Source organism: Nesoenas mayeri (genome assembly GCF_963082525.1).
Source record: "Nesoenas mayeri genome assembly, chromosome: 3".
Taxonomy (NCBI): Eukaryota; Metazoa; Chordata; class Aves; order Columbiformes; family Columbidae; genus Nesoenas; species Nesoenas mayeri.
Genome location: NC_137544.1, coordinates 79,666,918 through 79,687,422, shown reverse-complemented (window position 1 = coordinate 79,687,422; position 20,505 = coordinate 79,666,918). Strand labels below are relative to the sequence as shown.

The window sequence follows — 20,505 nt, the reverse complement described above, 5'->3', positions numbered from 1 at the left end:
GCCAAGAATTAAATGTGGTCAGGATTTCACATAGTCCATTAGCTTTGCAACTATGAGGGTAGAAAAGCCTAAGGTTTCAAGTGTTATGATCTTGCAAAGTCTCTTTATTAGCATTCTGTCAGCATATTGGTATTTGCTAATTTTATGGAGTAATGCAGAAGTTGTTTAATGGTATATATGGGTGGATAGCTACATAGCACACACAAGTTCTCAGCCACTGGCTCTTCTTTTGAACCTTGCTTTTTAGCACGTGAGCAAACAGAACAGGAAAGCAGACTCTAGTTATTGGCAAACCTGCTGGAGAAGCCCGCCTGTATTTTTTACACACATTAGGACACTGGAAGGCTTTTGTGTAGATAGAAACGAGACTAATTCAACCATCCATCAAGCCATTTGAGACTTGTTAGCACAAGCTTTTTGCAAATCTACTCATAAAAATGAATATGTAAATTACCACTTCATCGGGGCCCATTAGTACAAAACCATTTGTAGCATATCCATTAGATTACAAAGAATTTTAGGCAGTTACCACTTTTCCTTAGAGTGCATTACCTTACTAACCCTCAAAAGAGTAGGAATCCAGACTGCTACCATGAATGAAATTACTACTATAGTAAGGACTAGGAAGTCATAAGAAAGCCTAACTGAAAAACTGAATTCACAGCACTGAAGTGACTTTGCCTTACAGGTTGTAACATTGAGAAATAAACTGTTTTAGAGATAGTTTAAGGTGTTCTCACAATTACATAAGGGTTAATAAAATGAAATATGCATTTCCACACTTCACTGTAATAGAAATGTTAGATATAGAGTTTCAAAACAATATTTTGAGGATCCAGCACTCATATAGAACTGCAAGGAACTGTGTATGCCTGAAAATGGAAACTTGCTATATAATGAAAATGGGCTAAATAACTTTACTCCTTTGATCCAACATACTGTAAAATGTGTATGTGCATATTCTGGGGAAAAAAAGAAATAGCTTATCATGCTTCTCATATTACTTATTAAGAGATTAAAACATACTGCTTACACTGCTCTTTCTTTACACCTAATATTTGTGGTTCATCAAGAACTGTATTCTTTAAAAACGAAAATATGACCATTGGTCTAATCCAGCTTTAACAGGGTAATTACAGAGTAATTCAAAGTGTATGTATATATATATATTCTGAAGATACACACACATGCTTATTTGTTTATTTTTACATCTTACCTGCTAGTCTTTTCATCCAGGCTCCTTCATCAATACCAAGGTTGTTATAGATGATTTTCAATATATTACCCAACAGAGTGTTCATGTGCTCTGATGTCAAGGCTGTGCAACACATTTCAGCCTTGTCAGGGTTGTTTTCTGGCCCATGCTCCCACCAGTGTGACATGTAACTACACAGCATAGGCAGTATAACTTCCATGATATGTGGCATTTGTGTGTAACGAATACCAGACTCTGCCAGTTCCACAATTTCTTCCATTAGCTTCACCAAGGAAGGAATATTTGGACAAACCTCTTCCACACTACTAGGCAAATTGAGAACTATATAAAAAAAAAAATAAATCAATAAACTAAGTCATAGAGGGAAAACTATTCAAATGCTATTGTGTACAATTTTTATTTTCTATTTACATTTGTGCCTTTCTGATCCAAGGAAAAGAAAAAAACAACAAACACAACAATAAAACCCAGGTACTTTCATACCATTGAGCAATAAATTGTTTTTATATATAAGGTTCAATAATGAAACTTTCTATAATAAAAATAATTCCTATATGGAAGCTTCAAGAATGCAATTATTATGGAATTAATTCAGAGACATCAGATGTAGTTTGCTATATTCAAAATTAAGCTTAAATTTCAGAATTTCTTCCAATGTAAGTTTTGCAGTTGAGGAGACAAACTGATACAACAGAACATCTCTCCACAACACATCAGATGAGATCTGGAATGTTAATAGAGGAAAAAGAATATTGTCTGACATAATGAGTAGAGCAAATTCTCAGAAATTGGCATTTGGAGGTGAATTTCTGATTGTAAATATTTACTTTTCAAATTATTTGTATTATCATTTCCATCCACCGTAAAGGCACTGCAGTTGCCTCTATCATTGGAAGCAATTTCTTTCATCTCCAAATAAATATCTCTAAGCACAACTATTAGCTCTTGAATGTCTAACATCCTGACAGACACATACAATGAGATATACAGATATCTATATATTGAAAATTTAGCCTGCAATTTGCGACTCCAAAAATTTGTAGCAAAATAAAGTAAGGCTAGGCTTTTTCCAAAAACACTCTCTTCTCCTGTTTAGACCCAAAAACATTTTACATAGCCATTAGGAGTCTCCTTAAAGCTTAACACAATTTTGGAAAATAAATTGAAATTTCTGTTAAAAATCAATTAAAATTCAGCTGACTGTCCTTCTAGATGTATTAAAACAGCTTGAATATATATGGTAAGTAAGTATGGCTGTTGACATTTTGAAGATACTGCAGGTCTTTGAAGAATAAATCTGATATGTGCCCTCTCTTCAAAATAAAGGCAAAGTTATAAAATGAACACCATTATAAATGGATGTCTTATTCACTGACATCTATATATATCTGTGATATAATTCACACTCAGCATATATACAGAGTTTGACCAGTTCTACTGTAACTTCTCTTCCATTTGCAACAGGAACAAGTAGTGTGTATCACCTTATTCAACTACTGCTGTTTTAACATAAGAAATATCAAGAGTTTCAGAATGGAACAAAAATGGTATACACAAAATAAACATATATAATGATACTGGAATGTATCTGTATCTGTGCTGTCTTCTGTTTCAAACAAAGCAAAAGCAATTTACATGCTACTCTGCAGTGTATTTACTTGCTAAGAGTATATTATGTACTTAATACAAGAAAAGGTATTTTTCTTCAGTTGAAGTGTGTATGTTTTAGAGATCCAACACTGCATATGAAAACTGAATAACTAAAGTTACTGATTAGAATATATAATTTTATCATCAAATATCTAATATGTAAGATAATAAAAATGTGCTTTCAATAAATAGATTCAAAAGTGGTCTTTTGAGAATGGTATCTGAAAATGAAAACATTGGTGTCTTTAGAAACACAAAATAATTGGTTTTACCAGGCTTAGCTCATTAACCTAGGAAAGAAATACAACCAAGAGACTACGAGAAAATACTTGTATATCAAATGTATGCAAAAGTACACGTATTAAGGCAAGCAACATTTATAGTGAAACTGTGATTTTCTGGAAATACCTGCTCTGTCTCTCGCATTCTTGGTATTGTAAATTGAGTAGATATTATGTTTGTTCAAATGAGTTTCCAAAAAAGCCACAGGAAAGGCACCTGAGAAAGCGGCCAAGCATTCTCCTAGTGCTGATCGTTGCCTGTGAATTAACAAACATCGTTAAGCATGCACAATTTTGATGGCTGACTACACCTTGTGATACTTGCATGCCAGCTTTATTTTTATTCTAAGATGAGCTCATCTCAAAGAGATAAACCACTACATTATCAGGATAATCAACACAAGAACAGGTAATAGAAATTGAAGTTCAACAACCCTCTGCTAATATATGAATGAAATGTAAGATGTAAAATGTCAAAGGTGGCCTACTTAGCTGAGAATAAATGAGGAACATGCAGAAAAGACACCACAAAGTCATCATAATAATGTCTTCTATTCTATTACTTTCCTCTCAGCTTTACTGACATTATAATCTCCACTATTAAGAAAAAGCTACTGAATAGACCAAGAAATCAAATACAACTACCATTCGAGTGATATAATTTCATTTTTCTGAGAAATACTAATAATCAGACCTTGATCTATCATGAAAGTCAAATTATTCAGAGAGTAGAAAATCACTTCTACTGATCAATAACTCTGAAAGTTTTGTGCAAAAACATGGCTCTAATTTCTTCAACATTTATTTGATAATCAAATTTCTTTAAGTGTGCCAAAATTGTGAAAAGCCGGTCACTAGGAAGAAGTGATCACCTGTCACTTCATTTGGATCATTCAGGGGACATTTAAAACTATTCTTTCTGATTTCTAATTCAGTTTGTCAGAACAGATCTTAGATATGTGAGAAAACCTTAGCTGCTGAAGCTGAGCCACACAGATAACAGAAATCCAGGAGGTCCCATGAGCTCACATTGAAAAAAAACAAACAAAAAAAAGGCCTCCAAACTGATCTTGTGATTTATCAAGATACATCTTCAGTCTATAGTTTATCTCATGTTAGGAATTTATATTCTTTCTAGATCTAAGACATTACACTTGATTTTGTAAAATCTAACTTCATTCCCATTATTACTTATCCTGCTTGCTCCTTCTTTTTCTTTCCTTTTCATTACGTCTTCATAAGCAAAACATACATCCATTCAATACACTTGCGACACTGCTTGTAGACAACCACACACAAAAATTATCACTTACACTCATATATTTCATCTTAACTACAAAACCCACATCATTTATTTGCCAAATACTAAACCAAAATAATTTTATATGCCTTATTAAGGAGGGAGGTTAACAAATACAAATAACAAATAACAAATACACAGATGCACAAAAAAAAAGGCAAAAAAAAAAATAAGGCCTCATTCCCCTGGGTATTTTAGCTAGAGAAGAAGTAGTGCTGTATGAGCGACAAATTAAGCTTAGGGTAATAAGAAATATACATCACAATTAATATATAAGGAACAATTACAAAAATAGCTGAACAACATCTTTCTACAGTTCCCCAGTTGAACCTCAAATCAAGTTATATTTATTGTAAAGTCAGATAATTTTATTTGTAATTCTTGTTTTAATTAAGAAATTTATTTTGACAAACATATAATACAACTTTTTAAGTGTATTATAATAAATGCAGCTGCATTTCACTTAACATCTGAGCACCTTTTTTCTCTCAAGATACCTTTCCAACAACAATCTCTTCCTGTATTCATTTCTGGACTGCATATTCATGAAGCTAAATATGAGCACGAATATTAAAAATAGAGGAACACTTCTTCTTCTTACCGCTCTACATAGATACTCTTGCTGGTTCCCAGAGCATATAAACTGGCCAATATTCTGTAACAGGAGACCTGAACATCTTCCACTAAAAAAAGAAGAAGAAAATGATAGGTAAAAGCAATTTTTCTTGGCAATACATTTCTGTAGAATTAAAATACATTTCTTTTGACAATAACTGAATTAATAATATTAACCTGTCAAACATAATCCACAGAAATCAGTCTCTAAACACAAAACATCTTCTGACCACCAAGTGCCACAGTTTTTACTCAAAACTTCCATTTACTTCAATATCAAGTTACTAGCTAAGACAGTAAACATCTTTCACTGGTGCACTACCTTTCTGAAATTAATATCATACCAAGTCTTTATGGATAACACCTAACTGCATAGTCTGAGAATTTATTAATTTAATAGCTATAAAGAAATTACTCAATGAATCTTCTCTAGTTTTTCTGTAGCACTTAAGAAAGTTTCATGGCAAATCAATGTACTGAAAGTTAAAAAAAATTATTAGGGAATATATGTTATTAGGTAATATATAGATTTACGAACGTGGCACCACTGTATAAAATACATTACAAAAAGATAGTAACAGATAAATAATTCTTTTAACCACAGTTTATATTAAAAAAAAAAAAATAGACACAGGTATCTGTTAATATCATATACTTAATTTGCATTTCAGACTGCTAAAGGATTAAAAAACTAATCCTGTAGTCCTCATGAACACTTCACCAAAGCACGTTTTGAAATTATCAAATGTTCCAGGCACAAAAAGGTGAGAATGTTAACTTTTATTTGAAAAAAATGCTTTTGCAAAGTAATCTGTAGTAATAGTGTAACAACAGTGTAAGTACCATCAAGAAGGACAACACCCTCATTCTTTTCATATATTATTTTTTTCTAGTGTCTCCCACAGTGCTAATATCTTCCCTTAATATGCAATGAAATGTTGGGAGTAAAATAGGATAAGACTTAATGGGCAGGGAGAGCCTACAAGATGATATTGCAAAGCTACATAGCCTGGCCCTTTCTACGCAGTCATTTTAGTTTGGATCACCTTGGAGTTGGGTATTTTTACATAATAGTAAGCCCAGGTACACTGACCCCGCTTTGCAAAAGTTCACACCGTGAAGTACTCTGTACATGTAGTAATAGTCTAGGTACAAGCACCAGGTCAACATTCTTGTCAGAGTAGTACAAATAAGATAATCTTATTCTTATCAAGACGGAAAGGGTTGTTGTGTGTAAGAAAAATTAGCCTTTCCAACTATGCGCTAGACAAAATAAGTAGGTACAATTTTAATTAATTATTCTTTCTCAGTTTACGAAATCTAAATTGGGTGTTTTACACCAGTGTGATGTATGCAGAATAGTCAGTTAAGAATGTCAGCTTCAGTGATAAAGTATCAAAGGCTAATTATTAGGTTGCAAAAATAGAATACCAGAGATCAAAAATTACACAAGGCATGAACATGTGGTTGTCTGAAAAAGTGGTTTATGATATGTATGTGAAACTCACAGGTAACTTTTTTCTATACTATCACATTCTCCTGAATTTTTCTCATTAACTTTTTTCTGTAAAGTGGATGTTTATATCTCATTACATGCAAAACTATCAATACAACTCCAAATTTTCAAAAAGAGTCCTCTTAATGCTATTTATATAATACTTTTCCAGATTCTAAAAATAGAAAAAATGTATTTTGGTATTCTTTTCTTCCAGGTCCTCCTCTCAGTTATTTCTACAACTGAGTTAGATACACAGAGCAGCATCACTTCCTTCAGTGCAGCCTGGACAGCAGAATTCCTACAGAGTTCCCAAAATAAATAAAACTATAATTTTGTGTTGCAGACTGCAAAATTTTGTCTTGCAGAGACTGAGTTTGGTATAATAAAGGACACTGAATCTGCCAAAATCAGAAACTATACAGAAATCCGATATACAGAGTCTTATACACATTCCGTTCTTTGGTGCCTGAATTCTTCAGGAGCTTCTTCCATTTTTCCTTAGGATCTGAGATGCACCTACCCAGATTCCGCACTAACTAAAAGTGAGTCAAGGTGCATGTACATGTATGACGGAATAAAATCATTCTTATAGCATAAACTCATTTATAGTTAGAGCAAAGATGAAGTAACTTACAGAAAGTAACTTTTCACACAAGGAGAAAGTCATAGTGTAACTATGGTAAAGTTACCCACGAAATCAAGCCTTCTGACTGTCTAATCACAGTCATATCTCCTTTAATATTTACACAAAGTCCACTAAATCCTGCAGATTGTTCAAGGTTGATTACAGCAATTTTTTTACTAAATCTATGACAATTCTGTCAAAATGGCATAAGATTTGTGATTCTCCAATAGAACCAAGTCTAGTAATGCTTACTACATCACAATACAGATATTTTAGTGGCATGGCACTTCTAAATAATACATACATATCAAATCTTCCCCAAACTGGTGCTGTCCAATATGCTCAAATAATGAAGATAACACTGGCAGGAGAGCAACTGTGGTATAATTAATGATTTGTGTAACACCCTTTGGCTGGTTTCTGCTGTGTGTAAACTGGCCTTGCTTAAGATTTTCCATTGTTTTTTCCAGATCCTCAGCAGCATTGTCCAAAAAGGCTCTCAATGCCATCTTGACAGATTCCAAACCAGTTTTCATCACAGTCCTGGATATAACATGCAAAAAGAATGAGAACAATATTCTATCAGATAAGTATGGAATAAAATCCTAATCTTGACTTGTATGAAATAGATTACAAAGATCTAAAGAAAAATCTCATCTTTTGATATTGTAAAATCTTCTCATAGCTGAACAACCCACTGAAAAAAAAAACCAAAAAAACCCAACAAAACAAACACATAGGTATCCTGCAGAATGCAAGGATGTTTTATCTGGTTTCCCATTGAGAAAATGAAGTCCTTTTAAATTTATGAATTGATTCATTTGCCTTCAGAGGAAAGAAAAACAAAACAAAACAAAACACAACAAACAACACAACAAAAAAACCACCAATGAGTAAGTCTGGAATTTATGACTCTAGGAAGAAAAGAACTATCTCAAGATAGAACTCAGAAAGTCTTCCTGACAATGACAGTCAGAATTCAGCCTCCAGAATAAGGGCATCAGAAAGGCATGAGTAAAAGCAACCAAATCAGTTTAAAAGAAACCAATCCAACCAAATAAATAAATATTAATATATAACTGTAACACCATAATCCACTATGTAATTATGTAACCCAGGAGAATTATTACCTTATTTGTTTTAACTAGCTCAATTACAGAGATTCTTTGTTTAAGGAAAGTATTCATTTAGGCTTTTGGGAAATAAATCCAGGTGAAATTGTTTTGTAAATTGAATAATCGGTTTGTTTGTTTTACAGAGTGACTATATACAGTTTCAATGGTAATATTTTCAAAATTTAATGTAACCTCCATGAATCCCCATCTGGAGCTGTTTTTACATCTCCACCAAGAGCTGAATTGGTGACCTCTACCCATATCTGTATTCCATCTGCGTGATTGCATAGAGCATGGGCAATTTGGTCAATTTATGACCAAAATAACCCAAACCAAACAAACATCAAACATGAAGACACTGTAAGCTAAAGGATTACTATGCAACAGCTGAGTCATAGTGATGACCATGATCATAAACTTACCCCACAGCAAATTGAAAGTAAAATTTGTTCATTTATGCCATTGAGAAGATACTGAGAAAAAGAGCAATCTGCATGTAATCCAGTCAATTCTTTGAGAGTAAATACAAAGCAAAAAAGTTACCTTAAATTACCATGGAAGTAGTTATATATCATATATATATATATATATATACACATATAGTACCATGCTTTATTTCAAAATTACAAAGATCTAAGAGTCTGCTGTCAGCACAGATAGTTTACTGTATAGTTCCTGAAAAGCAACACGTTACCCTCCAATATTTCAGGACTGTCTCAACCATGAACATCACAATGGCTCAGACACGTGAATTTTACTTTAAAGTACCACTGAACTACATGTAAAGGGGTTTTTTGTTCAAATTAGAACCTCAACTTAGGTTCTAATTGAAGACAATCTATGAGACAGATTTACCACACTCTATGCACATTTAACTCCTGATTTCTTTTACTAAACAGAGTAAGAAAAAGAATAAATATTTTTCTAACGTTATTGTGTTTGGGAACAATCACATGATTTAAACCAGATGAACTAACAGCCAACAGTTCCTGAACACCATTAATCCAAACTGAAGTTGAAAGTGTAACCTACAAATACTGTTCTGCCAAACCAGTAATTAACTAGTCATTAACCTGCTTTGCAATGGGAAGTCTTTTCAATACTATAATTTCTTGAGTTTTGAAATTCTGTAGCATTACACACGTAGCCCAAACCTGACTGCATATTATTTTCTTAAATTATTTTCTTTGGACTTTAGAAAATATATTCAGTATTACCTTGCATCCAAGGTCTGGCCCAGTATGTGAAGACAGTTGACTATTGATGTTGCATCATTTCCTGAACAGAGAGAAAAATTATCCACCAATTAAGATGACAATACTGTATAGCATACCTATACTCTACTCATTGTTATTTCTGGTTTTAATGAAAGAAGAAATGACATAGCAGCAATTGAACTTCTGCATAATTTTAACATTCAAGTTAAAAAACATGCAGTTTGTTGTCTTAGCCTTGTTTACACAAATGCAGTAACTAGAGGCAGTAAAGCATCTCATCAAATAGCTGAGGCAGTCAAGATGGAAGCACTTAAACGTGAGGTTAATGAGAGCTACAGTGTATTGTCTAGTTTTAAGTTCTATAAATTTTGCTTAATTGATTTAAGTTTATCTGAAAATGTATCTTCCCCCTCTCAGTAACATAAAAGCTTTCCATCTTCACAAACTGCTATTGCAGGAACAGAACATTTATATACAATGTCATCAAAAAGGTTAATTCCCTCATATTACCAATAGGCTGAAGCCATTTATTGCAGGATCAGGTGCAGCCCACATGAGTAACAGTCTCTGACATAATATGCAACTCTCAGAATCAATTATTTTTTTTTACACTTATGTATGTAAACAGAAAACTTACACACAACATGCTTATAAGCATATGTACATTCCAAGATGTTGCCATGTACAAGCCACCTCCAAGTTCACTTTTTAAATCCAAGACAGATTTAAGCTATAAAAATTTGATACACAGCTTATTTGATCTATTCATTTATTTAAATACCTAAATAAATAAAAAGTAAATCTCTGCAAAAATGAAAATACTTTTTCTTGCTTCTCTCTGTATTTCAAGTTTCTCTCAAAAAAAATTGTTGAAGATAAAATAGATTTCTGATTTCTGAAAATATCATCATCTGCATGCAGCATACTATACTTTCTCACTGGTGGTTATTTCACTTGAAAACATAGGCAAAAATACAACTAAAATTATTAATTGTTTCAATGAAACAGACTTTAAAATATACATTGCAAGGAAAGAGTGGGAGGCTTACTGTAGCACTATGTTGTCCTATGCTATTGAATTAGGAGGTATTGTTGTGGTGTTCATCCACGGTAAACTAAACAACCCCAAACCACATCTTCCATGGCTGCCCTTAGCCAGGCAATCCCACTATCTTTGCACTGGCACTGGTGGGCACTCAATGATATAGGGAGCAGATGAGAAAGCTGAAGTGGTCTAAAAAAATCCTACCCAAAAAATCACCCCAAAGGTGTCAGCTCCTATTTTTTTGTTTTTTCCTTACTATTTTACCACTCTGGTGATATAAATGCCAGTTCTGATGAAGAAGAGAGTACAGGACCCTGTGGATAACAGCAGGAATGGAGGGACATGGCCAAAGCAACCCAGACTTAGACTGTGGATTACACTGTCATAGTATCTTAGCATTCATCATGCAGGCGCATAGACACTGCATGTTACAGTGCAGTATAGAGATGCTCACTCCAGTTCCCTAAAAATTTACCTTGGCAATCTATTTATACCACATAGACACACTTCAAGAGCCATGTATTTATTGGGAATCATTTGCTGCACCCCGATGGAAGGGGTTCATCTAGTTATTCTGTAAACCAGACAAGTTTTAGGCGAATCCCTGTAGCAGACACTGCAGTGTGGTTCGTTCCACAGGCCGGGACATCAGAGCAGAATTCAGTGACCATGTCAAATGCAGCCCCCTTGAGTCTAAACTGATTGACATACTACAGTTTGGCCAGTTTTATCCATGTAATACAAAAACCAGACTTTCAAAATTATCATGAACCTTCTTTCCTGGAATATCTCCTTCAGGTAGGATTGGTTGCAAAATATTAGAAAGAGCAATTTTGTATGAAAGATAGGTTTAGAATTAGTGGAAACTCTGTGTCTTGCTTTTATTCAGTGTCATGAATTTAGTTGTTTTCATTGCGTTTCTAGAACAAAACCCCTCAAAATAAATATATTACTCTAAAATTCACATGTAAAACTTAAAAAAAACTTTTAAAATTGAACGTTTCAAGAGTCAGTCTGCTTACAATCAGAGGTCAGAAGTCAATTTCAGAAGACTATCATTTTTAAACTGAGTTATGAAACCTAAAATGAGGGTTTTCTAATGAAACTTGTTTTATTTCTATTGCAAATATTTCACAATGTAGATATGTACATTCATTAAATTAAAAACATTCTTTTTTTTTTTTTTAATTAAAAATGTTCTTAATTTTCAGAAGCCTGAAAACTAGATACAGAATGCCCTGACACAGAAATGAATGTGCACCATATAAAATTTTGTTATATCATGAAAGTGTGGCAGGTGATAGTGTACAATCCAATACAATAAAAACTGAAACAAGAGCTATTACTTAGAGGAACTCTTCACACAACTCAAAACAATAGAGTCTGGACACACAAAAATACTAAACAACATCGGTTCAAGAGGTTTTAAGGATAAAAGTATTCCAGGAGCTAGTCCAAATATCAGCTTGATGGTTGGATCACTATTCAGCATGTATTACAAATGCAGTTGATCCCAAGAACTGCACAACTGAGTTTCTTTAGTAATCTGAGGTGCAGTCCCACATACTTTAGAAAGCCATATTATTATATCGGGAGTGAAGAACCGTTGCTGTATTTTGAAAGTACTATGGATATTGATTCAAGGATGTCTCACTGGAAAAACACTTATAAATCCAGGATGTTATTAGGCAGACAAAGCCTTCTGTTTCTTTTTAGAGAACTTAATTAGAGGAGTTCCTAAGTTCCCCAAAAGGAGTGAGGAAAACCAGGCCTTTCTTACCTGATATCTCACCTAGCTAAATTTGTTTCAGACTACATGGGTCTGTCTTACAAATATGAAGATTTTCTTTTTTTAATACTTACATACTTACACAGAAAGAATGCCTTACTGGAATCAAACTAGTCATATAAATTTGTTTTTTTCAGTTGAGAAAATATAAATTCAAAAGCTAATTTCACCAAAATACTCACTAAAAAGTTTCAAATTCAGCCCACTAATAATAACAAAAGTAAATCAATACAGTCTTACTGATGCCCAGCTACAGCTCTCAAACAGTAAGTTATTAGGATCAAAATCTACATTCTCATTGTAACAAAATAATAATTCCATGCTGAATTCCAATTCCATAATCTCAGTGGCATATATCAAATGAGATTAACTGTTTAAATTCACTCTGGAAGATGTGCATGCTTAATTTCCCATTTTATCAAGACTTCTATATTCAACTTAAGCTACACAACTTTTACTAATGACTTTCATACATGTAGCTGTATCCTCAGAAGTACCATTCAAATTCATGATATTATAAAACACCTATGGAGCAAAAATATACAACATTTTGATATTTGTAATAGCAAACTCCCCACTATCAAGAAAGGTTATTATAGAGCAACGCTTGCTCATTCAAGATGCCCCTAAAGCACAAAAATAACTTTCTAGGCCCCAGCTGTGCTCAGAGCCTGTCCTCATGAGCATTCCCCCCGCTTCTACAGTGTCATTGTCTTTGCTAGAGTAAGTGCAACTCAGTTTTTCTAACATGATATAATTCACTGCCAAGGTAACGCAAACTGTCAGGTGATTTTGACTTGAGTTAGTAGGTCCACAAGAAATGACCGTGCTCCAGAGTCTTATGCTGACCTTGTCATAACTCATGGAAAAATGACAGTACACTTCTGTGTTGGCATAAAGATTTTGTATTCTGTTAGCTACTGCACCCTAGGAAAAGTGAAAAACCAAATTGTGGCCATAGTGAACACTCATTTGGTCCCCTCTGACTTGTCTCCTTCTACCACTTGAACCCAGCCAAACAGGAACTAAGAAAGCTGAGAGTGGGGATAGAAAAGATCTTTTCTTTAGTAGTGTAGAAACGTACATTCACTCAAGATTTTTAACTTCAACTCTTACCCATTTAAAAAAAAAAAAAGGGGGGGGGGCGGGCAGAAAAACAAATTCACACAATAACAAAAAATATTTACAAAATTTCAATAGTATACCTGAGCTAGTTCATTCTTTAAAGAAACAAACTAGGGTATAACACAGAACTTTTGTGTACATTTGTGACATATTCTATCCTTCAGAAAAAGCTGACACAATGCCACACAGCTGCAGAAATAACTCCATTTCTGCTATGATCTTTTGGCTTTACAGGAAAATCAACTCAGCTCATCCCAAAAAAATATTTAAAAGTGATATCCTAAAATAACTTCCAATCTTTCTTCTCAGTTTAATGTTTTTCATAATGGTATGTAAGCTTTTTAAACACCACATTGCTGCAGCGAGTTTCTTCCCTTCAAATTGAACAAAATATGTAGTAATTGAGTTAGATGCATGTAATCTTAATAACATTCTAATTCGTTAGATAATTACACAATTAGGTATGTTCATGGATGCTGAAGTTTGCAATGCATCCATCATAGAAGCTATAGACACATAAGATATTGTGTTTCTACTAACCTATCAATAATGGCATAGCAAAAAATTGCAGAGTATATAACTGTGCCACACATTGCATATAATGTAGAAACTTGATACAGACTTCAAAATTACTTCAATTAAGTGATTTTCACATGGCATGAGACAAACACCGAGCTCCTGCTAGATTCAGATAATACCAGAAGGATAGTACACATGCATATGTGGAGTCAAGCACATCTGGGAATATTTCATAATTCCACAGAACATAACTAAGCATTTCATCCCACTACAAATTTTCTTTAATTACTTTCCAACACAAATGCATGTCTGATGTTCCATTTTTTCCCAAATGACTTAGAATAATATGACAAATTAGTAATTATAATTAACTCAGCAAAATTATTTGGTAAGATAATGAAGTCCAGATATTAGGTAAGACATACAGAAAACTAAACAAAACCCCCCAAACTGTTAACTACAGAAGCTTTTTATTCTATCTAATAAATTCCGTGATCTACCAGCCTAAACACTTACTGGTCTGTGAAGACCATGCATTTCAGCCATGCAGCATGCAACAAAGCAGCACGTAACACAATGCAAAAATGGCAAAGAAAACCAAGTGATGGCCATGCTAATATTTGTCAAGGGTCTCCTTACCAAACAGTGAAATCCTATGCCTGACAAGAACTCCAAGTTTGCAGAACAGGCTGAAGACAAAAGAAAAATAAAAGAGAAGAGAAGGGAAAAGGAAATAATAAGGTGGGGGGAAGAAAGAAAAAATAACAGCTGATATATGAGCAGGAAAAGCAACATGATGTCACGCAGAAAGAATCAATTATCTGAGCAGAATGTGGGACAGAGTACTAAAGAAAGAGTTTTTAAGTGCATATCTTTAACAAACATGGTTAAATAAGCACATATTATAATTAAAGAAACAAACAAAAAAAATAAAAGCAAAGCTAATTAATATAAAAGCATCCAATATGATAACCCACAAGGTAATAACCATCAAAGCTTTAACAATTAAGATGTGGTCAGTGTGTTGTTCAGGATACCACTGACAATTTGAAAACAAAAGGTGAGGAAATCAGATTAATTGAAGTGTCTAATGGCAAATCTTTAACTAGCCCAATTTGGATCGTAACATCTTGAACACAGTGAGAATTTCTTTTCAAATACACTGCCTTTTAAACACACTTAACATGAGAAATAGCCCCTTACATGGTTAAAAAACAACAAAAATGGATATGATCCCTGTTTTCCACTCACATGTTTGAATTACTTCCTGTGCCAATGAGCAGTGTCCCATTCAGAACAGTGAAGAATGAAGTTTTGTGTTAATGCATAGAAGTTGGAGTATACTGTCCTACTCAAATTGACCTGGCCTCCAGATTTAGGAGGGGTTAGCTCAATCTTCATGATCCAGTTCACTATGAGAATTTTCTCCAAGAGCATCATCTATTTTTGATGTCATTTTTTTATGCTGCAAAACCCCTCATCTGCTAAAAATGATATGAACACCACCATGTCATTTTATTAAGCTATTTAATTATTAGGCACACAGGCTAGTTATCAGCCTCACATTTAAAAACAAAAGACACCATGAGCATGTCTGCACGGCTTATGAAGGAGATCTGAACATCCTGTTCCATTAACAGAGAGGAGCGTAGAGCCAAATGAAAACATTTATGTTCAGAAACAGAACAGCCAGGTTAATGTGCCCTTGAATCCCACTAATTAGCTAGTGCACAGTGATCCACTATAGCAACAGCAACTGCTCTGTTTTGGAAATGAATCTGCTTGGTGCATGTTTCAGGGATCTCTGTGCACTTTCTATTCCTTAAGGCAGACATATATTCTATATTCTTTCATGAGGATCCTGGTTCACTCAGTCCAACAGGAAAAGATGTACAGAAGCATGATAGCATCATATAAATCCCATGTCCACTGTAATGAAGACATTAAATAGCTCACAATCTATCTTTTTTTCTAACATATGTTATTCAACTGAGTGTAGCATTCAGCAGATGCTATGTTTTCACAAAGTCAGACTGAATCTATTACTCCAGTGTAATTAGTTTAGGTTAAATAAATAAATACAAATGTCCAAATGGCCAGTACTTAGATTGATGTCCAGAACAAATTTTATACAACTGCAGTAGTACCAGGACTTGTAAGAAGGTCTAATGGATGAGAAATGCAAAAAGTTGAATCCTGAAGAGGCTGCTTACAAATAAGATGGAATATAACACCACCATATTTCAGGAAGATGTCTAACCACAAAACAGACCTAGATTTCATGTATTTGCTGAACATGGCATGGTTATTTCACTTGTTAATACTGTCACTGCATTATCAATACCCAAAATTATACTCTTCCATAGCTTAATGAATGCAAGCTTATCTTCATTGGAAAAATAAGGCAGACAGGAACAGCCCCTAGCTTGAAAAAATGCTATGCATGAGTTGCACTCAAATCAAAGAGGAATATTCAACAAAAAATCTCTAATTCAGGTTTGGCAAGCTCCCTACAATACTGTTGGGGAAAAAACAAACAAACCAACCACCCCACCCACCCCCCCAAAAAAACCAAAACAAACAAACAAAGAAAAAAAAACAACAACAACAAAAAACCACCAAACACAACCTACAACAACCAAAAAACCCAACCAAAAAACAAACCAACAAAACAAAAACAACAACAAAACCAAACAAACAAAAATGCAACACCACCAACAAAAAATAACCCATACAAACACAACACAAAAAATGTTGGGAATCTATCAAAATAGCCGCAAACAACACTTCAAGAAATAAATCATATATTGTAGTGTCTATAATCTGGATGGCAAGTAACTCCACTAAGTATGGCAGCAGCTCTGATGCTTTTGCTGGGCCACATGTTCAGGAATCTCACACAGCTAGACATCATAGGTGCAAAAGTCCTGAATCTATGCAGCATGTATGCTAATATATTCAAAAGGTATGGGATTTATTGACATGACTTAAGAACTGTGAAAATATTGTTACCCAGGACACTACAGACAGAAAAATGGCAGCTCACAGAGTGAAAAATTATCTAGATGCATGCATTTTGAGTTTTTTAGTTATTTGAAGAAGGCCATTCGGCCAAGCTGCCAGATCAAATTAGTCCATGAGATGACACCAGGTCAAGACAGCCATTACTCATGCTTAGTACTGTTGCTAGAAACTTCACTCAGTATTCACATAGTCTTGCAAACCCTGCATGTCTGTATGATCATCAGTTGGCTGTCGGCGTCAAAGAATAGCAATTCTGTTTTGCATGATTTGGTACCCAATAACAGCCAAGAAGGCAACTATGATATCTGTACATTACAGGTATGCAGTAAGTCCTTATAGTCCACCTTACTAAACTGGGAATATTGGTTTCAGTTCAATCAGAAGTGAAATTAAGTGAAAAGATACATTGGACACATGGTCTAAAAAGTGGATCACTTCAGAGAAAGGCTCAAGTGGATATTTCTGTCATATAAATACTGTATTTAGAAAACCAGAGAGCAGAAAGAATGCAACTCTCTTTTACTTTCTATGGTAATGATACTTACTGAAACTCAGTTATATATAAGTTTGGCTTTTAAATCAACCAACAATAAATTTTGCAGGAATGCCAATTTCAGTATATATATATTTCCAACAGTGAAACTGATATACAGTTGTATAGCTCATGCCACAGCCTGTGCAACTGATGTATTGTTGCACATAACACTAAATGCAGTTCCCTGCTTACTACAATAATCACCACTATCTTTAAAGCAGCAAAAAATCAGAACTTTGTGCTTCTCTCTTCATTTTATACATTGAATTTTCCTAACAGGAAAAGAAAGGGAAAAAGTTTAATTTGCGTGTTCATAAAAATATCTCCCTGCCTCCCACTTTTCACTTTCCCACAATGAACTGCTGCTGTTTAAAGACAAACACACATATACATATGTATACACATTAATATTATTTTAAGTTTTACCTTGTCACCATTTCTTTCTCTTTATTAGAGGCATGGCCTCCACTGCTGAGAGGCCTACTTGCTGCAGACAAGAAATACAGGCGATGATTTTTAAAATACTGATCAATCAAAGGGAGCACAACCTGAAATTACACCAGAAAGACATGGTTATCTCAGGGCTTTCTTTACTATGTTCTGTATTACTCTTTCTAAGTCAAAAGTAAAGATGGGAGATTTCAAATGTTTCCTGTTTTAAAATCCCTATGTATTTTTTCTTTAATGTCTATTCTTTGAAGTTATTTAGAATTCAAGGCACTTAAAATGTCATCAGGAAAGGCAGGAGAATTGACCTGTAGGTTTTTTAGGAAGACTAAAAACAGAAAGTATAACTTTATTTTATCTCACAATTTAAGATTTTTCCTGTACCACATATCCAGACAGAAATATCACTGTTCATGCCTTTTACTGTCAGTTTAAGAAAAACTCACCTATAACTGTCAGTGCATTAACAGCATTTAATTCTAGATGCTATCAAATAGAATTCCCAAAACAACCTCACTCAAGGGCTTGTGTGCAGAAACTTTCCTATTTACTTTACTAGTCAGTGTCCACTGCAGGAGGAGGAGATTCAAAATAAACAACTAATAAGAAAAGCTTCCTTTTTGGAGCATGGTTCAAAAGAAGGCTGAATGCCACCTTCTGAGTCAATGACCTTGGTAAGTAGTACCACACAGAAGAACTCTAAGGTATTGAGATTACAGTTTAATGCAAGGATATCAGGGTTAGAAAATGCTGCAAACAGCTGCCTTTGTTTATTCACTAATATGAAAACACCATACAAGCTTTTACATGCAAAAGGCCTAGGCAGATTTTCTTATTTCATGTGTAAAACATTCTTGACACAAAAAGACCTGGGCTGATAGGAATCTTATGATTTTCAGCAAGGGGAACTGCAAAGTTCTGCACCTGTGAAGGAAAAACTCTAGGCACCAGTACACACTGAAGGCTGGCCAGATGGAAAGAAGGTTTGTAGAGGAGGACCAGGGGGTCTCAGTGGACAGCAAACTGACCGTGGGCCACCAATGCACCCTCACTGCAAAGGTGGCAAAGAGCATCCTGGGTTACTGTTGACAGCAGGTCCAGGAAGGCAATTCTACCTCCCTACTCAGCACTGGTGAGGCCACATCTGAAGTGCTGTGTCTGGTTTTGGGCTCCCAAGCACAAGAGAAACATTGACATACTAGAGGATCCAGTGAAGGGCCACAAAGGTGATTAAGACACTACAGGATCTTTCAAATGAGGAGAGATTGAGGCAGCTGGGACTCTCCTGCCTGCAGAAGAGAAGGCTCAGGGAGGATCTCATCACTGTGTATAAATATCTGAAAGGATGGAGCCAGGCTCTTTTCAAATGTGCCTTGTGACAGGACCAGAGGCAACAGGCACAAACTGAAACACAGTACATCCCCCGTGACCATCAAGAAACACTTTTTTACTATGAGGGTGACTGAGCACTGGTACAGGTTGCCCAGAGAGACTGCAGAGTAAAAGCCATCAGGACATGGTCCTTGGAAACCTGCTCTGGGTGACACTGCTTGAGCCATGAAGTTAGACTAGATGACCTCCAGAGAGCCCTTCCAACCTCAGCCATTCTGTGATTCTGTGAGGCAGATGTCAGCTTGGTTTTAAAACAAGCAATAAGGAAGCTGACAATGACAGATACATAGCTGGGTTAATTCCAATAACTACTGCTCACATTTACCTGCCTGAAGATTGTAAAAGAGAAAAATCTTCAGAATTAGACTAAGTAAACAGAAAATGTACAGAGGTTATGAATAGCATACGAGAAGTTACATATCACGGATCAAGGAAATAATAAGAATATAATCTTGTAATTTTTTCACATCTATACTTCATCCTACATGATTTTGAAGCTATTTTTATTATTACAGTTTTAAATTAATAAAATAATGAATTTAACACAGAAAGTGTATCTATAACAACAATAATGTCATGTTCACTAATAAATACTTTCTCACTTCAACTAATTACTACATTGACAAAGAAAAAGAAAATATATACTGTACTTTGGCAAAAAACTTGATTTCTTGTTCATATGGGAAGTGCTCTCCTTTGCCTCTGCTGCCACCATCTGCAGAGAAAAGAAAATTAAGCTCCCTGTCATATATCCTAATTACTGTCTACTCTGTATTTTTCTTAGAAAGTGTACAGTATAAACAACTAATATTAGTAATCTTTAACTGTAGATTTAAGATACCACAAACAGAATATCCAATAGTTAAAGTGGCATTTTATGACTACCCCATGAGTTGAAAAGTTACAGCAAATAAAATATGTAAAGAATAATTGTCCTAATCTTCCTGAGACTGTAGATATCTCATAGTCCAAAGAGACATGCATATTTTTGTGAAATGAAAATCTAGTCCTATGTTTGTATTTTTCTAGTTATTGATAACAATTTGGAAGCCTGAACTCAGATTCTAATGGAACACCTTTTTCCAGTCATTCCCAGGAGAAAGAGACTTGCC

At 34.5% G+C, this 20,505-nt stretch overlaps 1 protein-coding gene across 1 annotated transcript in view; it reads right to left on the bottom strand.

Annotated features, from left to right (window-relative positions):
* The window catches only part of RYR2 (ryanodine receptor 2), a gene marked incomplete at both ends in the record, with an annotated part of 394,128 nt that overhangs the window by 72,962 nt on the left and 300,661 nt on the right, over nt 1–20,505 (bottom strand). Inside the window, 8 exons of the mRNA XM_080342351.1 lie at nt 1,217–1,537; nt 3,275–3,405; nt 5,049–5,130; nt 7,490–7,728; nt 9,518–9,578; nt 14,635–14,684; nt 17,981–18,102; nt 20,044–20,108. Of these exons, the coding sequence (XP_080198477.1) occupies nt 1,217–1,537; nt 3,275–3,405; nt 5,049–5,130; nt 7,490–7,728; nt 9,518–9,578; nt 14,635–14,684; nt 17,981–18,102; nt 20,044–20,108 (1,071 nt within the window). The remainder of the gene's footprint in view (nt 1–1,216; nt 1,538–3,274; nt 3,406–5,048; nt 5,131–7,489; nt 7,729–9,517; nt 9,579–14,634; nt 14,685–17,980; nt 18,103–20,043; nt 20,109–20,505) is intronic.